General features: G+C 46.4%; 1 protein-coding gene across 3 annotated transcripts in view; it reads left to right on the top strand.

Annotated features, from left to right (window-relative positions):
- The first annotated feature begins 18201 nt into the window (after positions 1–18201).
- The window catches only part of Ca12 (carbonic anhydrase 12), a 55937-nt gene continuing 50470 nt past the window's right edge, over positions 18202–23668 (top strand). For all 3 annotated transcript variants that reach the window (XM_050125663.1, XM_050125681.1, XM_050125672.1), the window contains exons 1-2: positions 18202–18416; positions 21840–21860. In XM_050125663.1, the coding sequence (XP_049981620.1) occupies positions 18332–18416; positions 21840–21860 (106 nt within the window). In that variant the 5' untranslated portion in view covers positions 18202–18331. The remainder of the gene's footprint in view (positions 18417–21839; positions 21861–23668) is intronic.

Below are 23668 nucleotides of genomic sequence, written 5' to 3' on the forward strand. Positions count from 1 at the left end.
ACTTGGAGAACTTTGTCAAAGTAGGTGATTCACCAAAGCAAAAACATAACGGCCGAAACAAACAAACAAACACAAACCCCCAAACAAAACACAAAACCACACTCCTCACCTTAAAATAAATTAGAGAGAGTTTACTCTAGAGCCAAATTTGAATGACCATGGCCCAGGAACACAGATTTAGGTTGTCCTAAATTCCATGTTCCAGCGGGGAAGCAGTTCCATGAAGTTTTTATAGCCACAGAACAAAGAAAGTCATAAATCAAGGCAATTTAAAAATACACTGGTGGGGACATCAGAACGGCAGTTATAGCAAGGCTGGGGAGGCAGTCATGAAGTCCTGACGACATCTTTGGCTTTGGGGTTGGTGGAAGCAAGTGGTCTGCTAAGTTAATAAATTCTAAAAGGTGTCTGTTTATTAGACACAGAGATGAGCAAAGAATGGCTGCTTGGGGGGCGGGGCACATCTAGACCGAGATAAGGTGACTAGATTCTGGACCTGCAGCATCCCAACCTCCGTATCACTCAGTTCCGGTCAGAAGACACTTCCTTGTTGACCCCGGGGGGGGGGGGGCCTCTGACCCAGGGAGTTCCTTTCAGCCCCATCTTCTGCTGCATGAGGGCACCGCTTTCTTCCTCCTGAGAGGATGTACTATTTAAGGCACCGCCATGGAACCAGACTGCTGCTGGGTCTTGATCTTGGACTTCCAGGCTCACGAACTGTAAGAACATGGATTTCTGCTCTTTTACAGTACCCAGGCTGCGGTGTTTAGTCACAGTAGCATGAATGGATTGTGGTAGGACTGAAATAGCCTTTGTGCCCGAACAATTTCTGTAGAATTATACTAATTTTCCCCTTGGAAGTGAAGCTTTTTCACAGACCATAATTTTTAAACTCAATATTCTCCCGTGCCAGCTATACCCTCCCCCATCCTGTCTCAGTCACTCTCTTACTGCTGTGCAGAGACACCATGACCAAGGCCACTCATTAAAAAAAAATCATTTAATTGGGAGCTGGCTTAGAGTCTCAGAGATTTAGTCCATTGTCACCATGGCGGGGAGCATGGATGCAGGTGCTGTAGCTGAGGGTTGAGAGCATCCCAATCAGCAGGCAGAGTTGGGGAGCCAGAGCCTGGTGTGGGCGTTGTGGCCTTTTCAAGCCCACCCCAGTGACATACTTCCTTCAACAAGATCACAACTACAAGGCCACACCTTCTAGGCCTTCAAATCCTTTCAAACAGTTCTACTCCCTGCGACTAAATATTCAAATATATGACTCTATGGGGGCCATTCTTCTTCAAACCACCATACCTCCTTTTTTTTTTTCCCATAGTAACAATGACATCCAATTAACGCCCAGCGACACTGCCATCTGCTGCCCTGTTAAGGTCCCTCTCTCTTCTTGTTTTTCAAGTTTTTTTGTTGTTGTTACTTTTGTTTTACCCATCGCTCTTTAAATTGCCTTCCTAAAACACAGATTCCACATCCACTCAGAATCCATTTAGGAAATAATTGCTGCTTCAGCTACAAAAATCCCACAGCTTCCTTGCCTGGGGCTGACATGTTAAGCATTAAAGTGGTATTAGATGCTCCCTGGTGGGCACTCAGTTTCTAAGTCACACTTCATCATTCCTTCTAATTGATAGATTTTTTTTCTCCCTGTTTTATTTTTTTTTGCACACACAAAAAGGGCATTTTATCAAGACTTAAATAGAATTTAAAATTCTGCATGGTGGGGGAAGGATAGTTTTGTGATTGATCTTAGTGATACATTTCTTAAGAATTACATGTATTTATTTATTTGCATGTAAGTGTGAGGGCATGAACAGGTCACAACATATGTGTATGGCAGTCACAGAAAAACTTGGATGTGGAGTCTCTCCCTCCACTTGTGGGTCCTGGGGCTTGAACTCTGGTCTTAATGCTTGGATGTAGGGGAGGCCCAGCAAAATGGGGGGTGTGTTTGCCTCGGGCTAATGTTTACGTATAAATCTGGCGGGGGCGTTAGCCCCACTGGTCCTTTTTGTATTTCCTGCCCATCGCTGGATCCCTGGTATTGTAAGCTATCCCTTCATTAAAATTTGCTGTTTCGTATTAAGCTAGCCTTGTTATTACGCTGTATACATTTGGATGCAAATGCTTTTATACACTGAGCATGTCTTGCCTGCCTGGTACTCTTTTAAACTATTTGTGGGAAGTTGTGGAAACGGAGAGTGCCTTTTCTGAATTTGTTATATTGTATATAATTTGAAACATTGACTATCTTAATATATGTGTTATATATGACCGTAGAATTTTTCGTTGTTGTTCATTTGTTTTTAACAGTTCATTTCACCCAGAGGCAGAGTGTTTTCCTGCCCTTGAATATGTATTACCTTCAACTTGCTTGACCCATAGTAATATAAGGCTGAACTGAGCTCCCATAAATTAGGGCCTCTGACTTAGTTTAGCCGCCTCTGACTTTGTTCAGCCGGAATGCTGTCTGCAGACTGTCACTGAAGGAGGCCAAGAGGTCACCTGGGCAGGACAAGTTGCTGTAGCAGATGCTCAGCATGAACTGCCAACTCAGCTGAGCTTCGGAGGAAAGCAGCCCAGGGTGCAGCCAGGTGGGCTCAACAGGATAGTCACTCAGCCACCGTCTTAGGAGACAGGACAGATCATCGTGTTGTAAGCCACCAAATGTGACAAGGGGCTTGTTCTGGAGAATAGATAAGTGAAACAAGGTGGTATGAGTTTTGTGTGTGTGTGTGTGTGTAAATCCACATATGACCATTTAAAATAAAACAAAGGTTTCTTGTAATTAAAGTTGGTCCCACCTCCTACATTTTTTTAAAGAAATAAATAGAGCATGCATAGGAATTTGCAAACAAAATGCCCACACCAAAAATGTCTGCTGCCTCTTTTGGTACCTAATTAGTGTATAAAACGATGAGTCTTAAGTCACTTTTATTATGGAACATTTCCAGGGCATGGCATAGAATAAATATGCATTGGACAGCAGCATACCCTGCCTAGCCAATAGAGGATTGTGGAGACCCCTCACCCAGCCACCTCACATGCTCTTCTGCCTTCCCAGGGGGACCCCTGTCACTAGACATCGTTCTTCATTCCCATGGACATTTGGGTCTAATACGCAGCTCTGCAGTTTTACAACGATATGAGACAAATCATTGCTGATATCTACAGTTTATTTTATTTAATATCAGATTTTTGAGGTTTACTCGTAGCGAGAGTAGCAGAACAAAGAACTCAGCTCTGAAGAGGGGTGTGCTGACTTGGGGATGAAGCCCTGTTGGTAGAGCATTTGCCTAGCATGAGTGGAGCCCTGGTTCCCTCCCTACCACTGCGTGCCATGGTGGCACATGTTTTAAATCCTAGCACTCAGGAAGTAGTGGCAGGAGGATCCGAAGTCTAGGCCATCCTTGGCTATATAGTGAGTCCAAGGCTAGCCTTGGCTATATGGTGAGTCCAAGGTTAGCCTTGGCTATGTCAGGATGATCGAAAGGACAGCAGGGCCACTCTATGTCATTGTGTATTCACTCGGGGTGGGCCAAACTCTGCTGGCCTGCTGGCGTCTCAACCGTTTCTTAATGTCTGCTTGTGACTTGGTTCTGCTAGTGTCATCGTGGATTAAAAATCAGAAGTCAGAGTCTCCTTGTCATCTAAGACTTTACAGTGCAAATCTAGCATCAGCCTCAGCAGTCATCTGAAGTGATGCACCCTTCACGTTATACAAAAGATAAAGGGGATTTTCGGTTGAAACAGGATTCACTCTATAGCCCAAACTGGCCTACTGGCCTCGAGCTTGAGATCTGCCTGCCCCATCCTCCAGAGTGCTGGTGTCTGTCACCAAGCCCAACTTCGGAGAAGTTAATTTTAATAATACATTTCTCTTAAGCCAGGATGTCTATAACACGATGCTCACATACTGTGTGTTTAACATAGAACTAGGATAAAAATTATTGTGAGCCAGTCTACATTTTTTCATGCGAAGTACTCAAAATTAGATGCAGATTTTACAGTTATAGCACAGGTTAATTTGGATTAGCTCTATTTCAAGAGCTCAGCAGCCACTCGCAGCTAGTCGCTCAATTTTAGCACAGATCGGCCTTTAAAACCACACACAAAACAGTCATTGGCAAACCCATCCCCAAATTAATGAGCAAACACTGTGAGGTGTTCTATTCTCCTATGAGGCTAGCGGGGTATGTGTATGGGGTATGTGGACAGGGGTCTCCCAGTGGAAGTAGTAGCCACTGTGTTTGTTGGTGACCCTGGTGCAGGCTCCAGCAGTGTATGTCTCTGTATGTGGAGGTGGGCTACATACATTTCAAGAACCCTTAGGGCACTAACAGTACTGACTGCTCCATCATCCATGGCCAACCTTCGTCGGGATGAAGGACACTGACTGGTACCCTGCTAGGAAATGAACTGCTGTTTGCCTTCCCAACATAGAGCTCCAGAGAGCCCTTCATTGGGAGCTGACTCCTATGTGGTCCAAGGAGACTGAGTGTGAACCTTTGTTCTTTGAGGAGGACCATGATTCCGCCCAAGGCCAGACTGGCACCATTGAAGTCCACAGTGGGAAGAACCACAAGCCAATTCCCTGCATGGTCCAGGCAGCTCTTTATTTAGATGAATCCACACAGAGATGCTACAGTTTGGTCTGGACATGATTATATGGTTTTCATGCCATGTAGTCTTACGAGAAGTCAGGAGCACTGACAGTAAGTCCTGGACCACACCAAGTGTACTGTTCCTTGACTCAGTTTCTCTTTTTCTCGCTCCAGCAGTACAACTAGTACTGACCTTGTATGATGACTCTATCCTGGCCCCCCATCCCTTCTTAGGGAACACTCTCAGGAGAATCTAAATCAAAGGGTTGAGTGAACTCCAGTTTGCTGTCTTGTCTTCCCTGAAGATTCTTGAGGTGTCGCTGGAGCACTGAGGAAAAGTTTTGTTCCTCAAGTCCTTGGTGAGAAAGAGGGGACTCAGTGTACCCTTCAAAAGGACTCACTGGGCTCTTGGCATCTTCTAAGGTCCTTTCTGAGGTGGGGACCATCAGTGGGTACACAGGCAGGCTCTCTTCCTAAGAAAACTTTCTATAAACACTCAACTGTGGCTAATCAGGTTTTTTTTTTTCTCCTCCATTGGTAAAAGTCATCAGATACATAGGCAAAGTTCTTTCGGAGCTACGTGTCCTTAGACACATCACCTCCCAAACCAGGCAGGCTCCTCTGTATTTCCATTGAGTCCCAGAGCTGGATGCCAGACTGGGCGATACAAGTGAGATTCTGTCTTTCAACACAACAAACAAACAAAGAAAGAAATAAACAGTGCAAAAAAGAACCTTTTTTTCTGAGAGTTCAATTTCCTAGAACATTTTTTGTTTGATCCTTTTAGAGTTGTGAGTTTCATTTTCATATATTTATCTTCATTTTAATTAATTTTAATTTATTAACTTAAAAAGTTACATACATTCAGTTCAAACTCAAATACTTTTAAAAGCTCCTCAACAAAAACCCCAAATGACTATCCCTTCTGGTCAAACACCAATATGTTATGGGTTTCCTGTGTACCATTTCAAAGTTATTCTGCAGATAATATATATATTCAGATATTTTTAAATAAAAAGGAGCACTGTTTCATTTTTAAAGCTACTTTAGCACAAAGCAAGGTAAAACAGCAGAAACCTGTGGATTGAAAAGGAAAATTGCCTGCAGTATAATTGTTTTAAATGCTGTGTTCATGTGTTGGGTTTAAAAATATTTTGATGTGTTCCGATGCTTGGAAAACAAGAAGCTGTGAATCACAGCCTTGGATAAACTGTCCAATATGATTATATAGTTTGTGCTCGGTGGCGAGGTCACCTTAATCAGTTTACACAATAATATACAGCAAGCAGAAAGCTACCCAATAAACTGGAGAGAGCAGGCAGGGAGGAAAGGGGTGGAGGGGGCAGGTGACCTCAAAAGTCGCCACTTGACTGCTGCGAAGGAAGCCATCAGGAGTAGGGAGTCCTAACCAAGTGGAGTTGGTCCAAAGAGGACTTGCGGGACACGATTGTCCCATCTGCAGGAGTGCCGCTTCGCGCACTTGAGAAGTGCCTAGTGAGACAGAGGGACTGGATTTTAAATTTCATTTCGTCTCAACGAATTCGAATTTCTACATAGCTGGGTGTGAGATAGTGGTTCCTATACTGGGTAGTGTAGTTGTGGGCTTGCCACGTTCGCTGAGGAGGGAGGCATCATGAACACAGGCGGCGGCAGAGAGTGAGAAAGGGCTAAAAGACCCAGAGGAAAGTGGGGAAAGGAAATGTGTGCGCGTGTGCGGTGGTGGGACAGAGGCGAAGGGCCAGACAGCCAAGAGCATTTGTTTGTCTTGGGCGATCCCTGTATCACGGGCAGGGAGCATCCTTCACCGCTAGTACTCCGCTGGGTTTTTCTGAAGAGTTCCTAATAGGATTAATAGACTCCAAAAGGGTTTTGTTGTTGTTGTTGTTGTTTCTGTTAGCGATAGGATGTTAGCTCTGGCAAGAATGGCTCGTCAGGCTGAGATAAGGTAATTAGCTTCTGGACCCACAACATTCCAACCTGGCCACAGCACTGCAGTCCTAATCAGTCTGTCAGTCTTCGTCCACACAGCTTCTTTCTAGGAATTCTTGTTGACATCTTTGCTCTTGAGAGATTCAAAGTGTTGCTTGGTCAGACCTAAGATCCAAAACAGTATTCTTAAATTATGCATGTCTCAGCCTTTGAAAAGGGGTAGCTGGCAGTAACTGCATGAACTTGGGGACCAGGATCCTAGAGTCAGACTTGACTAGGCTTTCCTGGGGAGATAAACTAGTTAGGTCTCACCCAGAAGCTCAGCGACTTCAAGTAACAAGCACTTGTCATTTGTCTTGCTTCTGTGGGTCACTGAACAGCTCTGGTCTAGGCTGGAGAGGCATATCCCCGTTCAGCTGGCTGGCCTCACTCTGTACCTGGACACTGCTGGATGGTTGTGAAGACTTGGTTGAGAAGGTGTTCCTGAGCAAGGGACATCTCATCGTCTAGTAAGCTTCACATAGTGGCCTCACCATGGTGTCTCAGGGCACAGAAGAGCAACAAGAAGGGGGCAAGAGTTAATGTACAAAATTCATGAATTTCTTCTTATGGCCTGGTGAGATGACTTAGTGGATAAGGCCCTTGCCACCAAGCCTGAGGACCTGACACTCACATAGGACCCACATGGTGGAAGGAGATAAACAACTCTGGAAAGTTGACTTCTGGCCGTCATATGCATGTCTCTACCCCACGATACACGAATGGGAAGAAAATGAAGGGTAAGAATTTCAAAAGACATGCCTGTTGGCATCACAGTTTTCACTTATAAATAGGTCCATTGGATGGGCTGTGTATAAAGACATACCAAGAGAGACACTCAAGACTAAAGGCCCAGGGATGTCTGCACACTAAGAGAGACACTCAAGACTAAAGGCCCAGGGATGTCTGCACACTAAGAGAGGTACTCAAGACTAGAGGCGCAGGGATGTCCGCACACTAAGAGAGACACTCAAGACTAAAGGCCCAGGGATGCCTGGCTACCTGCTAACGTCTAATAATTGTACCCGTATGTCAGCCTCCTCAGACACATTACTGAAAATACTGCTCCCTGCTGCCCAGGCTAAATAGCTGTTGCCATGGCAGCTGAAGACCCTCATCAGGTAAGACTGATTCGGGAGGTACGGTGTGTGTTCTCACCCGTTTGCCTGTTGCTGAATGTGAAGGGGAACACCGGTTTTATGGGCCCACAGTCTCCCTGAAGCCGGGGTTAGCCCGGGGATGGCTTTATCCCTTCTTACAACTTCTTTCTCCTGTGAATGGCAAGCTCCGTCCTTTTCTGTGAAGGTCTAACATGTATGGAGCATGTAAACATGTAAAGAGAAAGAGGGTCACGTGCACAGCTGGCGTCTACCCCCCAGGTCTTGTGATCAGGCCTATTATAGAGGTGGAAACTACTGCTACTTAGTGTAGTACCAGAGGCACTGGGCAGAGTTATAAAACGAGAAAAAGAGGCAGCGGGTATACGAATTTAAGAGGGAATGACAAACTGTTCTTATTCTACAGATGCTCTGATAATCTCTTTGAATGTGATATCCATCATCAGCTTTGATAAGTTAATAGACGCTACAGCTGGCCACAGATCACAGAAGAAGCAGGTAAACGCTGGAATAGTCATGTTCAACAAGGATGTCAGGAACAGATCTGCTCACACAAAGCAGTAGCATTCCGTTACCCATCACCAAAGACGCTTCTCTCTACAGCAAACGGGCACAGTCAAAGAAAACCCCGGCCAGATGCATTGCAAAGACCAATGAATGGGAGGCGTTGGAGGGAGGGAAAGGAAGAGGCAAGCAGTGTAATTATATTTTAACTAAAAATGGGGGGAAATCAGTCACATTCTTCTTTACCAGCAATCTAAATAATGTATAACAGAAAATGAAACAACTTTCACATGAGCAACAGAACCACAAAGTACCTAAAATAAACTTAATTAAAAATCCCAGGACAGGACTGGGAAGATGGCTCAGCAGGTAAAGGCACTTGCTGCCAAGCCTGAAGACCTGCGTTCAATCCCTGAGTTCAAGACGTGGTGGAAGGAGAGAACAGACTTCTGCAAGTTGTCCTCTGACCTCCATGGGGTGCGGAGGCATGCGCATTCCTTATCCTACCACATACATTAATAATAGAGCAAATAAATGCACTAAAAATTTTAAATACAAGATAATTTTTTTGGAGAAAACTGTAGATTAGTAAAGGACATAAAACTGAATAAGCAAAGAGATATGCCATGTTTGTGGGCAAAGCTATTTAATAAAAAGTTATCAGTTCTCAAATTAATTTGAAAATTCAAAGTAATTTCACGATATTCACAATACAACTGTTTGAGGGAATAAAAGTTAAAACTTAGAAAATCAAACCAAACCAAACAAACAACAACAAAACAAGACCCACAATTCATTAGTCTTTTTTTTTTTTTTTCTCTCTCGAGACTTACTCTTACTCTGTACCTCTGGTTGTCCTGGAACTCACTCTGTAGACCAGGCTAGCCTCTGCTTCTGCCTCCCGAGTGCTGGGAATAAAGGCCCACGTCAACATACCCAGCTTTATTAGTCCATTATGATGGACTAACAAAATAGCAAAGAGTGCTATTGTGCTGGCTAGTTTTATGTCAACTTGACACGAACTAAAGACATCAAAAGGTGGAAACCCCAATTGAGAAAATGCCTCTGTATTATCGGGCTGTAGGCAAGCCTATTGGGCATTTTCTTAATTAGCAACTGATGTGGGAAAGTCTAGCCAACTGTGGGTGGTGCTACCCTGGGCTGGTGGTCCTGGTTTCTAAGAAAGTGGGCTGAGCAAGTCAAGGTGAGCAAGCCCGTAAGCAGCCCCTCTCCACTGCCTCTGCATCAGCTCCTGCCTCCAGGAGTTCCTGAGTTCTTGCCCTGACTTCCTTCAATGATGAGGAGGGATGTAGAAGCTCAAGTCAAACAAAGCCTTCCTTCCCTAATTGATTTCAGTCATTGTGTGTCATTGTAGCAATAGTGACCCTGACTAGCAGAGCTACATAATAGAACTCCGGGACAGAGGCATTTAAGAAGGTGCTCAAAAATGTATGTATGTGTGTGCTCCCACGTGTACTGGTGCACGTGACATGTAGCAAACAAATCAATAAAGGAGAGGCTGTTTCAAAGCTAGTGTAGGGAAACTGGCTCACTACATGGAAAAATTATATTTGATCCCTAACAATACTATAAATAAACATTAACTTCAGACAAATTAAAGAACTTAGGGTAAAAAATAACCCTACAAAACAAATGTGTACATATAAACATACACAGAACATGTCTATATCAGAATATATAAGTATATATACACACACACATATGATATATATGTCAGGCTATATTCTGAGAAATGTTTCTAACCCAAGGTTAGTTCTTTTTTTAAAGATTTTATTTTAGGTCTCATTACAGTAACCCTGTTGGCCTGGATTTTGCTATGTATATCAGCCTAGCTACTAACAGAGATTCACCTGCCCTTGCCTACCAAGTGAGGCTTATTTTTATTCTATGTGTACAGGTGTTTGGCTGTGTGGATGTATGTGCTTCATATGCATACAGTGCCCTCACAGGCCACATGAAGGCATTGGAACTTGTGGTAGTTTGAATGTAATTGGCCCATAAACTCATAAGGAATGGCACTATTAGGAGGTGTGGCGTTGTTGCAGCAGGTATGGCCTTTTTGGAGGAGGGGTATCACTGTGGGGGCAGGCTTTGAGGTCTCTTTTGCTCAAACTTCCCTCAGTGCGACACTGAGACCCCTTCCTGCTTCCTTCTGATCACCATGTAGCCAGCACCGTGACTGCTGCCTGCCACTATGTTTTCTGCCATGATGATGATGGACTGAACCTTCGAAGTGTAAGTTGTCACCTAGATTAAATATTTTCCTTTAGAAGGGCTGCCCTGGTCGTGGTGTCTCTTCACAGTACTAGGAATCCTAAGACAGATCCCTGTAGCTGGGGCTATAGACAGTTATGAGCAGTCACGCGGTTGCCGTGAACCAAACTGGGTACTTTTCAAGAGCAGTAAATGCCCTTAACTGCTGCTGCTGAGCCATGTCTCCAGTCCCCAGTGTTCGTTCTTGTGGCAATGTAATACTTGTAAGATGATATATTTGCTTCAAGATTATCAGGCAAAGTTTTTGTGTTGATATGGACAATAAAGAGAACCAGATGTAGAAAAAGGAAGAATGACTGATAAGTAGGATGGATTATTTTTTTTTTTTCTTTTCTAAAAGATTACAGCTAAATAACTTTGTTTCATTGTTGGAGTTCAGCTACAAAGTTCTGTTTCCTGCCTCCTACCGAGACACTGCGCATCAGGGTGCTGCTCACCACTCCCCTCCAGTGGCCAACTCTGGAATTGGCTTTCATTTCCCTGCACCTGCTGTAAAAGAGGACCGTCCCTTCCACAGCTCTTCTCTGCCCACCTCCTCTACCCTTTGCCTTTTAGGGGCAGCTGGGCACATAGGACTGTTATGAGCCTGGGACAATGGTGCACACCTGTGATCTAACTCAGGAACCAGGACGACGATGCCCTCAAGGCCAATCTGGGCTGCATAGCAAGATTGTTTCACAAACAAACAGCAACAAGAAAACAACAACACGCTATTATGTTGGGATTGCCATACTTCACTATGTCTAACTGATTATTTCTTCTGTGTTGGAGCTGCATTCACATTGGTTTAGTTTGGTTTTCAGAGGTGCAATGGGTCCAGGCAGTCTTGTTCCCAAACATACCCCCACTAGCAACTCTGGTTGCAGGGGTCAATTAACTTTACGACTAGGGTTTATGGTGGTCTTTGTTTCTTAGTATTGTAAAATAATCTTTATACATTTTCCCTGGGATTAAATGTCACATTCCCTATCATAAAGAGTATGACTGAAGTCATCCCAGCCCCCAGAGGAAATAGAACTTGCACAGAGTCCAAGTTTGTAGGACTCAAAATTTCTGGTTCTTTTAACATGTTTTTTTTAAAAAAGGAATTTTAACTATAGCTGCCATTATTTCTACTATTCAAAATCCTGGACAGTAAAAAATGTACAATATCTGAACCAAGTTTTGCATTTCACTGTTAAAAACAGTGTAGTCATTAGTAATTCAGGTATTTGTTGTTTGTCTTTGAGGCTGGAGCTCCTGGAGCCCAGATTGGTCTCAAACTCTCTGTGTAGCCAACATTTGCTTTGAACTTCTGATTTTCCTGCCTCTACCTCCCGAGTATGAGGAGTACAGACTTGTGCCATGATTCTCAGCCAGTAATTCAGCTTTAGTTATTTAATTACTGCCACAGAATCCTCAAATCTTCAAGCAGTTACTCCATGATGTATCTAACCATCTCAGTGGTCTTGATAAGTCATCTTTCCTTGGGAGGTTCTTAATTCGCTGGTCAGGCCATTGCACGTGAAGGAACTGTGATGTCCTACCAAATGGATTGGCCAGCTAACCAGCTAAATCTTTAGCCTTTCTCAAGGGCTGGGAGGAAATTGGATGCTAGGCAAGGCTGGCTACTGGTTAGTGAGCAATTTGAAAGGTCCAGGGAGAAGCTCACTGTATGGACCTTCGCCTATCTGTGTCTCAAAGCCAACCATATAAACCGCTGCCCCAGACTCCCAGCCCTGAGCACTGTGAGGCCTTAGAGCCTACGTAAGGTGGCCCAGTTCCACATATCAACTCCAGCTGGAGGGGAAGTAGAAAAATCCCATGCCTATTCCTCTTATTTCCACCTGGTACAGATGGGTGCACACTGACATGCAGGCAGCTGGGGGTTGCTTGCCAGTTTTCTTTGGAAGCACCCGAAGTGAAGGGCTATATCACAAACTCCTGAAGTTGTAGACAGCAAGTGTGGAAGAGGAAGACTCTAAAGTGTAGTGATCTCCAGCCTTTCTTAGAGTATGTGACAGCTCTGGGTTCAGAACTATCTCCCAAGTCCAAAGGTCCCCCTCCCACATTGCCTGTGGTGCAGTGGTTGAGTCTACTGGTTTAGAAGGCATCTTACTTCAGTAGAAAGACTGGGTTTGTGATGACATCAGCTACATTTTTGGAGGGGCCAATGTGTAGAACTATGGGGAAAGCTGGAAAATTATTGCCTATTCATCCCCGAGGGCCTATAAAGTTGGTGAGGTTGTCCATACCAAGTTTGGAATTATGAAACAAAAGGGCTGGCTTCTTCCTCCTTCAGACATGCAAGGCCCATCTAAGAGAACTACAATTAGGCAGTGTTAAAGGTGTCCCTGTGTTACACTTAAATATGCCTCGTTTATTACATTACTTCCTCTCTGACCCTGTGGGGTATAGTGACTATGGGCCTTGCTATCATTTTGAATTTTTGAAACTTGAGTTTATCTATGAAGTCCAGGCTAGATGCCAACCTGTGCTCTTCCCACCTCAGCCTCCTGAGTGCTGGGATTCCAGGCATCCTGTCCCCACCCCTTCAACCAGACCCCAGATGGAGATTGCTTGCCCAAGGTCATGCAGGACGGTGAGCACCAGTGAGAGGCGCTCTTCTCCCCTGGGCATTTCTGTCTGTGCTTCTAGGAAGTTGTCAGGTTTGATAGGACTGTTTGCTCTAAGCTCATTTACACACTTGCTGGAGGGCAAGTTGTCACTGTGAAGAGAAGACATGCTTTGGGCAGAGTCCAAGAACAGGTTCAGAGACTCCTGAGGTCAGAGGAGAGTTGGTCCAGTCATCAGGTGTGCAGGCAGGGGGTGCTGCAAGAAACCCAAATTCCGACTGTTATATTTCCCAAGCAAGCTACCTTCATGACAGCTAACCATGTTTTTTTTTTTTAGATACTTAGAAAGAAGTAAAGAATACTACATCAAGGTTTTTTCTTTTAGAATGATAAATTATTCTGTATGTAGAACTGTGAACTTTATAGCTTTTAAATTATTATGCACAGTATTTTATAAAGACCCCGATTAACAACCGTCATTCCACATTCAACAGGAGTAGCGGCTGAAGGATTCTGTGGACAAGTAACTGGACCAGCAACTCCATGGTAACTGGAGGCAGGAATGGGGTGAGAATTCCCACATTAAAACCCAGTTTTATTTTTCTTAGATTGGAAAAATAAAGTTGAGATTCTACCAGCTTCCTTTTATTTCAAGTTCACTCTTAGGAGTAGTGTGTTTGTGTGTGTGTGTGTGAGAGAGAGAGAGAGAGAGAGAGACAGAGACAGAGACAGAAACACAGAGAGACACAGAGAGAGAGAGACAGGGAGAGAGAGAGAGAAAGAGGAGTGAGAGAGAGAGAGTTTTTTTTTTCCCAAAGCACTTTAACGTACGGTCTTAAACCTGTATGGAATTGGACATTCCTATTCCAGCTAAGAGATCAGAAAACAGAGGCACAGCAGGGCAGGAGGCTCGTAAGGGTTCCAGTGCTGGTTCCTGGCAGAGCCAGGAGTTTGGCACTGTTTCCCCCAGGTCACACTGTCCTCTTATTGATCCTGCCTGAAACTGAGCAGAGCAGCTGCGGTTCACGCAGAGGTTACGAAGCCATGCCACCCTGCACGGCGTGAACGAAGCTATAAAGCTCACTGTATTTTTGCATCCAGATCGGTGAGTCTGCATAAATTTTGACACAGAAATTGCTTCAGCTCCTGCCTAGTTAAAGGAGACCTAGCCTTTTCCTTCTTCCCTCCCTGATCCCACTGCCCTCTCCCTCTTCTGATTTCCTCCTCCTCTGCCCCCACCCCCCTTCCCTGGTCCGAGCACTAATAGAATGAGGAGCTGTGCAGAAGGGCTCATGTTCTTTGCTGGAGAGCTGTGGAATCAGAGCTCCGAGGTCTCAAGTTCCTTCTAACACATTTCCTCAGATGCTGTGCTGATCAGGGGGACACCCCATCTCCTCTGTCATCTGGGGCTTGGAGATGAGGACACAGTCATGTCCCCTGCTGAGACTGGATTGTTGGAATTGGCACACCTTGCCTCTGATCAGTGAATACAGAACTACAACATCTAGAAAATTAGAGAATCCACACCTCAGAGGAATCTAAAACTAAAACAACCCCATCTGAAGCCTTGTAGGGTAGCCACGGAAGAAGCCCGTCCTGGTCTTGGAGATAGAGTTGTCTGGGTTGAGAATATAGTTTTTGCCCTTTCAGAAGCTTTGTGAATCTGTGCCAAGAAAGGATGGAGCTTCTCCAAGCCTCGGATTCCTAAAGCCTAAGGCTACCTCACAGGAGGTTTGCAGAATGGAATGCCACAGTCAGTCACATGACCAACAGACAATCAGCAAACCATTTTCCTCCGTGTGTTCCTTTCTTTGGCTCCGTACAACGGCAAATCCTCCCAGCGAAGTGACACTATTTATGGAGCTTATCCCTACCATAAGAAACGAAATTCTTGGGGCAGGAGAGAAAGTTCAGCGGTTAAAACCAGGTACTGCTCAGAAAGAGGACTGGGTTCTGTACCCAGCAGCACCCACATGGCGCAGCTCCAGCTCTAGGACCATCCAAGACCCTCCTCTGACTTCCTTGTCATGTATACACATCCTCCTCGTCCCCTGGCGCCTATGCATAATTTTAATAGAAGAAATGGAGTTCTCAGTTGCTGGCCATTCCCTGTGACGGCTTATGGAACAGGCAAGTGCATAATGGCAGCTGTGTTGGGAAGAGAAGCCTGGAAATAGCTGTGATTTCGGAGGGTTTATGAAGTCATGGAATCTGATTTCACACTGATGATGTCTCCTGTCAGCACCCTAGGACAGAACGAGGCCTTCTGGGTTAGACACCTACCTCCCACGGCACCACTCCCATTACAAACCTGACTCAGTCACGTGATCATTTGCTTTCTGCTTGTGTGCCCTCCAAGAACAAGGCCTAGCCAGGCAGCATTTCAGCCACATAGAAAATGAATGAATGAATGGATGAAATGTTTTCACTGAACTAATGAATTAAAGGACACAAGTGTTTTCTCTGGCTTGTTCCTCCTTCTAGCCATATATACGGGTTCTGTTAGGCAACCAGGGGGCAGGGCCTACTTCTTTTACAGACAGGACCATGGCATGAAGTGGGTGACACAGACTTCTGGACAACCAGTGGGTGCTTTCTCCTTCTCTCTCCCTTGCCTGTCACTCTCCAGCCTGGCCCTTGGGTCTGTTCCCTGGGTCCGTTTGAAGGCCAGTTACCACATTCTGTTCACGAGGGATGGGCTTCCATTGGCAGGCAACAGCCCATCTAAGGATGCCAAAGCTGGTCCTTACTTGCATAGCTACACAAGTTCCAGCAAACAGGGAAAAGATACCCAGGCTTGGGGATGTAAACTGGTTGAGATCACATTGCTCAGCTCCACTTGCTTTTAAAGTTTGGTCACTCCACCCATTTCAATCTGCTTTCCCCACCTCTGATCCTTTGAAAATATTCCCCCACCCCCATCAAATTGACTCTAAGTCTTTATGGAAATTCTCTTTACCTCTTTCTTTTGAGACAAGGTCTCAGTATATAGCCTTGGCTGACCTGAAGCTTATTTTGTAGACCAGTTTTGTTTTGAACTCATAGAGATCTACTTACCTCTGCTTCATGTGTGCTAGGATTAAGGGCATGTGCCATTACACCTGGCCCTTTCTTTTTAAAGATATTATTATTATTATTATTATTATTATTATTATTATTATTTTGTAGGGCTAAGAGACAAGCTTTCTTGGCACACAAGCAACTTAAAGGAGCCAAGTCCTCTCCTTCCACTGTGGGACTCTAAGGATCAACTCAGGTTAGGTTTTTCAAGAAATTTTACCCTCTGAGCCATCTCCTCCTCATTACCCCTCCCATATTATCCTGCCCCCCCCTTTTTTCCTTAACACAGAGTTTCACCACATAGCTCAGAGATCCTCCTGCCTCAGCCTCCCTCATGCCAAGACTTCTGGGATAACCCACCACAGCAAGCTTCAGCTTATAATCTTGTTCTCTTCTGTTAACCATTCTTTACCAATTAGCCAGATTTCTGGTAGAGACGTGCAATAAACACCCCAGACTTTCTCTGTAATACCTGTCTATGATCGGGTCATCTTGGTTTTTGACATTCACCCTTTTCTCTCGCCTCTCCACCTTTGGGGGTCCTGTCAAAGTGAATGTTCCAGGAGGAGCTCAACTGAACATTTTCAGACGTCCCGAAAAAACACCTGGCATGTCCGTTCCTGGGGCAGGTGTGTGGGCTTGCTCCAGTTTGCCTGGGAAAAGTCATGGTTTCACTGGGCCCCGGAATGTGCATTTCTGAACCTGCAGGGGTCTCCCTCATTCTTCAGTTCCCTCGGCCATTTCAGCTTCTAATGACACTGCCTAGGCCACTCCAGAGCTCACTCAAGGCTGTTTATCATGGAGAAAAGTCACCCTTAAGCTTATTGTGGTCTGGAAATGCTTGTGACACAATTGTCATTGTAACAGCTTCCTTGAAGAGATGTCAGGCCCTTTATTGCCCACACAATAGCTGAGCTGCTAGGAACAGAACAGCAACACCTCTTGAAATGCAGGGAGTGCCTGCTTCCTGGTGGCGCTCAGCTGCTCAGCTGCTCCAAGTTCTGGGTGAACAAGTGGCTTCATTGGTTACCAAGGCCAGCTTGAGTCTGTGTAGGCTGAGTAGCGACAGAGACTGGAGAGGGATGGACCAGGTTACAAACTTGGGGGTTATATACTGAGCCACGTGTATAGGCAGTAGAGGGGTCAGAGTTACTAGGGAAAAGGTAACCAGGCCCCATACCTGGAATGGTGCAAAGACACTGGAAGACCCAGGGAAGCAGGAATAACAAACCGAAGATATAGGAAGGGTCGGGACAACAGGGCAGCAGCTCGGTAAAGACCTAGCTAGACATGGGCTAAACATGAAGGCGATCAGAGCCGCATGCTGTCATGTAGCCCAAGTGTGCCCATTGCAAAGTGGGCAGATATACGAGAAAAGTGCACAGAAGTAGCAACAGGTGGTTACTACTGCACTGGAAACAGCTTGGCCGCTGATCTAGACTGAGACACGAACGCCTAGACCCGTCTCTGATGCTTTTAGACACTCAGTAATGATGCAAGTCCTTTTCTTTCACGACTACTCCAGGGAGGGCACCTTCTCCCCCAGCTTCCTACTGAGGATGGACAGATAAACCGTGGATTTGCACAAGGAGCAAGCCTCTTCCCGGGAGAAATTCTAATCGCTGAGTAAAGCTGCTCATTCGTGTGAATCCCATTATACCATTTTCCTGTTCACAGGAAACAATGTGGTTTCATTGAAAGGAGTTTGCTCTGGATGTGCTGTGCAATTCACAGCTACTTAGCTAACCCCTGTCCAGACCAGGCAGAAGCATTCGGTCCCTGAAGGAGGACTTGGTTCAAACGGCATCCTATGGAGACTTTCAAGTAAGGTCAGTGACAGACCACAGCCACATTCAGTGAAGTGACTAATGCTTCCCTGGCTTCCCACAGCTCCCTGGGAGACCTGGCTCCCCAGGTGGCCCAGAGGACCGGCCAGGCAGGCAGGCCACTGTGGACTACTTAAGTCAGGATTGCAATTCACCTTGGACGGGGACTCCAGCCCTCCGGTAGGCCGGGCATTTTGCTCCCGCCCTCCTGTTGATGACATCATGTTTGGGGTTGAGTTGCGGCTTAAAAAGCAGCTTGGGGGCAGCCAGCAGCCTACACTGCGAGCGCGGCGTGGTTCTAGGTTGCACGCACGCGGTGCTGGTGCGCCCCAGTCAGCTCCAAGCGCCTGGCAGCCCCAGAGCGGGTGGCAGCTTTGAGCCGCGGGGCAAAGATGCCCCACTGCAACCTGCGCGTGGCGGCCGTCCTCCTTCTCGTGATCCTAAAAGAACAGCCTTCCAGCTCTGCCCCACTCAACGGTAAAGTTTCTTTTTTCTTTTCTTTTCTTTTCTTTTTTTTTTTTTTTCAAGAGTCGCGCACACTCAGACACTCAACCATGCCTAGGCAGAAGGATCTCCTGCCAGGCTCTTGCAAGATAAAATAAAATCACTACCGAGGGAGCGGGGAAGGAGCTGTGTAGGTAGCACATTTTCGGGGAAGAAATGCCCCCTTTTCGTATAGGATGTACAACCCACTGAGGTTGGAGACACGTTGCCTTTTTGACGGTGTTTTGTGCACCGATGGCATTACTCGTTTGCCTTTTTTCTGAGCGCCACTAGCTTTGGAGATAGGACTTGGAAACTTGCTAGGCAGAATCCCGGAACCACCTGCAGAGCGCTGAGAAATGACAGGCTTCTTCAGTAGTGCGATCCGCAAGAGGCAAGAAGCCGGAGTCTGGCTGCTCTTCAGAACCTTCAAGGGCAGTTAACCTGTAGGCTTCACCTCTGTGTAAAGGGATAAGGTAGCAGCCCATCCTTAATCATTGTCTTTCCCCTAGAGGACTCCATTACCCGGAACCTACACGTGTGTGCACGTGCACCCCCTATTTCTGATTGTAAAAAGGTGCTGAACTCCAGAGGGCAAGGATGCTGAGGGTGCTGCGTGGGGTGTCCGGCTGAGGTGGGAAGAGGAACCTGAGCTGTGGGCTCGTGTCCAAAGCCTGGTTAATTAACTCCTTTGGAACAAGACAGGGAAAGCAAGCTTTAGCCTGCCTCTCTCTCAGCTGCTTTTCTCAGGAAGGGGTCAGTGGCTAGGTCCTCCTGGTGACAATCTCCACATCGTGGAGATACTTGTGGGTGTCCAGTTCCTGGGTTGCAACATTTATAGAAAGGACCAAGAGTGACCCTAATGGCTGAACCCCACCCCACCCCATCTGCTGGTAGGAAGCAGGGAGATGCTCAGTGATGTCAGAGCTCTCCTCTCTGTCCTCCACCTCCTGGGAGGTCACTGTACCTGTGGGGAAGGCTGGACCTGTGGGCAACAAACCACCCCTTCGCTGAATCTTCATCTACTGGCTAGCAAGGGCTGCCTACTGTCACCTACTTCCATTCAGTCAGGAAGAGACAGGAGGTGGGAGGAATCTCCAAAAATGTGGCTCAGTTTTGAAAATGGCCAGCTTTGACTAACTGCTAACTCTCCAGAAATCCAAGGAGACTGAAGTTCACCAGAAATCTTCTAAGTACTGAGCACCTCCCCCAAAGGAGAGGGGAGCTGTCTATTGATCTTGGGGCTCCCTCTCTGATAGTTACTCCCCATTCTCCTCCTTGTTCCCCCCTCCTTCCCTTCTCATTCTCCAAACTGCCTTAGGGGGAGCTTTGCAGTGAAACCCCACTTCCATGGGACACTGAACAGTCTTACCTGCCTCTAGGTTCTAAGCTTTTGTTCTGCTATTCATTGGGTCTGCTTCTTAGCCGCCTCAGGGGAGAAAGTCAAACAAAACTTACTGAGGTGGTCAGAAGGCCAGTTACCACCAGGACTGGAGAGTTAGCTGAGTAAGAGGATCAAAGTGTGCTCTGCCTGGTCCTTGGGGGACTGAAATTCCTCACAGTTGGCACAAATCACTGTCCAGGGGTGGGCGGAGCATAAGGTGAAGCTGAAGGTCTTCTGGGGACAGCGAAGAGCTCTTTGTTCCTATGGCTGAGGGCTATTTCAGTGACCTGAAGGTAGAGCATGGGCCAGGCTCACACTACCTGGATGCAGTGCCATTAGCCCTTGGAAGCTGCTGGCTCCCAAGGCAGAAAGCAGGTAGGGCAGGACCCTGAACACCTACCTGGTCTGGACTTTGCTAAATACCCATTCCTCGGGGCATCTCCCTGCCCAGTGCCAGCTGGTTTTGCAGGTTCCAACAGGCACTGCTGAACTACCCAAACCCAGCCATTTTTGGAAAGGTAATGGAGGAGTTTGACCCCCACCCAGGAAGTTACTGAAATTCACGGGAACATGGCCCATGGGTGGAGACTCTTAGTAGACACATGGTCTGAGACAGATCACTTTACATCACCTGCAAAAATGAAACTCTTCTCTTTCATGGTCGGATATCAATAAAGAGTGCTTGATTCTACAAAGCTCAAAGGGGACAATATAAATGTGTTTTCTAAAGGTATGGAGAAACTTAAAGAATTACTTACAAGAACCCAAAACGGTTGTCCTAGAAAGCAAATAAATGACAAGTGACTTTTAGTGGGCTGACATTTGCTAAAAAGCCTTGTAGAGCCATCCGACTCTAAACTACGGATGCCTCATTTGATCAAAATCACCAATTAACTCTGAAAATTAAAAATAAAATTAACATGGAGGCAAAGACATCAGACAAGGCAATAATAGCAGCAATGAGGCAAAAGGAGATAAAAATCAACATTGAAAAGAAAGAAAGAAAAATCAAGTTTCTCTTTCAGCTTTTAGAAACCACCATTGGCTTGAGTAGGAAATTGTTGCTCATGGGGAGTGGTCAGGTCCTTGACACTACATTTTATTGAGAGGCAAAGGCGAGGCCAGTTCTTAGTCTTCCAGCTGCTTCTCCCAACCACAGACACTCAGATATACCAGGAGAGAGCGCCCAGCAGTTGCACTGTCCCTAGCTGGATGTGTCCCCCAGTGTATAGGGAGATGCATCTCAGCTTGGGGTACCAGTCTTCTTCTACAAGGAAGGTGGAAGTGGGCAGGCTGGGTGACAGGGGCAGAGACCTGCAACAACTGTTTAAAAATGTCACTGGATGGGGGAATGAAGGACCCGTGTGAGGGGTGAGAGGGCTGGGAGGTGGTGGGTGGCTTGGGTTATGTTCCTGGCAGAATCTCTCCTCCACATTCCTGCCACGGGCGGCAGTACAGCTCAGATGAGGATGGCAGCTCCCTAGGGGGGAAACCATCTTCCATTCGCAGGTAGTTTTCTGCTCTCTGGATACTGGTGTGAGAAGTTCTCCATGATATGTTGTTGAGTGGAAAAAACCAAGACGTTAAATAGTGTGTCTAGTAAGGGAGGCGGGAGAATACACGGGTGTCTGGCCCACCATCACCCCACAGACAAGGCGTCTGCTGGAAGAGGGAAGGGGCAGTGGGAGAGAATTCCTTCACTGAATGAGTGCTTCTGGGTTTCAATTCACATGGAATGGAATTCCCTGCCCGGTTAATAATGTTTGACTTCTCTAAGATGTCTGGGGTGGCATCTATTCCAGATGCCCCCTGCTGAGTCCACAAACACCCCTACAAACTCCCCATCTTTAGCTCTGTGTGGAGCACAGCTCTGAGGAGTCATGGTTCTGGCTCCATGTCAGAAGTTTGTATTTGTGTACAGGACACTGGCTTCCTTCTCAGTCTCGCCCACTTGAAAACTAAATGTGCAGGGTCTTCCTGGCTCTGTCATCTCCACTGTATTGTACTTACTCGATTCCCTCTGTTCTTTACAGGATCCAAGTGGACCTATGTTGGTAAGTAGAGATTTTAAATATATTTAGTAGGCGATAACCATATTTAATTAGAAACTTGGTAGAGGTTGTTCGGGGCATGGGGTTCTTGGGGGGAAGGTGCGCATCGTTAGAGAGTGGATCCTCATGAGAGTTACATTGTGGATTCTCCCCAAGCAGAAAGCCTGCTCCAGGGGGCACTTGAACTGTGAGACTCAGCACTGAGATTTCCAAATTCCAGTAAGAATTTCTCCCAGACCTCCCATTGCAGGGGCTGTGGCAGGAGAGAACCTTCCTCCTCTCTAGATGTCGTTCCTACAACAAACAGAAGAAAGAGCTCCTTTCGGAAAGCTTGGCTCAGGCCCTAGAACTTAAGCTGTCAGTGGATCTGAAATTAACTTCTTGTGGCCATGTTGTCAGCAAGCCACGAATGCAGAGATGATGGGCAGTCCTGAGTGAAGAGGAGGCTTGACTAACATTAAATACGGTCCAGGGTTTCTGTGGGCCTGCGTCAAGAACCTGTTAGTCAGCCTGGCTAGCCTGCAAGACAGTTGCTGGGGCTACATTGTTGCAATGAACGGGAAATGTTGCCACTGGCTGGAGTGAGAACTGGAAGGCAGGGCACTTGGTTGGCTCTCTGGTGAGTGCAGGAATGATCGTGATATTTTGATAGGGACAGGGTCACGGACACTGCACAGGATACAGTGTAGAAGTGACCTTACTGGCCCTGGGAGGTGAAGAAAGCAGAGGTGTTCTGCTCACGTTAAAGCCAGGAAATTCAATGGCTATGGGCAGTGACAGTCAGGGATATTGATTATGAGAGAAGAAGCGTACTGCAGAGAAGTCTGACCTTCATGTGCAAAGATTAGCCTGGACACTCCTGGGAGCCCAGAAGTCACTGAATCAAAAGGCACGTTCTCCCAGGCCCAGCCTGCAGGCGCTCTGCCCCCCCCCCCCCTGCATAGCTCCACTGTTACTAACATCCTTTTATGTGCTTATTATGTGCGAGGAACGTTACCAGGTAGCTGGGTAATTAGAAGGGTATGCTGAGCTCTCTAGCTTGGAATTACTAAAGTTCATAATTCAGAGCAGAACATAATAGGTAGTAACAGCAGATTGCTAATGAATGGTCCAGCGCTGATTGTCAGAGGAGAGAGCCAGAGCTGGGGAGTTCCTGAGACTTCCTGAAGGAACCAGGCAGTCTTCTATCTAGGCCTTAAAAGAATGGGAGGATTGGGGAAGGTGGCAGATGTACCGTCGGCCCAGGTGCCAAGGGCACCCCGTGGACAGAGGGCAGGCTGAGCAAGCTGAGATTTGAAGGAAGTGCATGGAGACGGGGTTCTAAAAGAGTCATGGCTTTGCAGGTCAGAAAGAATGGGTCCAGCAGGAGAGGTCAGGATATTCCAGCTTGTTCTGTGTGCAGTGGGGCAGGACAGGGAGCTGATCTGGGTGTTAGGAGAAGGGATACAGGAAAGTGCTGGGTCTTTGTGGAAACTCTGCTCTGTTCCCTGTCTTCACATCCTACCTTACAAAAGGGCAGGGTGAGAATCCACCAAAGAAAGAGTATACAGATTTTGGCTGCAGGGGCCCATCAGACAGAGTGTGTGTGTGTGTGTGTGTGTGTGTGTGTGTGTGTGTGTGTGCAGCACAACAGAAGAAAGGTACTTGGATTCCGTGTTTCTCAGTAAGCCATTTGGGCCCTCTGGGCATCACCTGCTCCATCTGCAACCGTGAGGGTGGAGTTATCTAGACCAGTGCTCCTTGGACTACATCTTGGTGTCAACTACATCAGAATCTTCTGGAGTTCCCTCTGAAAATGCAAGTTTCTGGGT

This window comes from Alexandromys fortis, unplaced genomic scaffold (genome assembly GCF_014885135.2).
Source record: "Alexandromys fortis isolate MF-2015 unplaced genomic scaffold, M_Fortis_MF-2015_v1.1 scaffold_22, whole genome shotgun sequence".
NCBI lineage: Eukaryota > Metazoa > Chordata > Mammalia > Rodentia > Cricetidae > Alexandromys > Alexandromys fortis.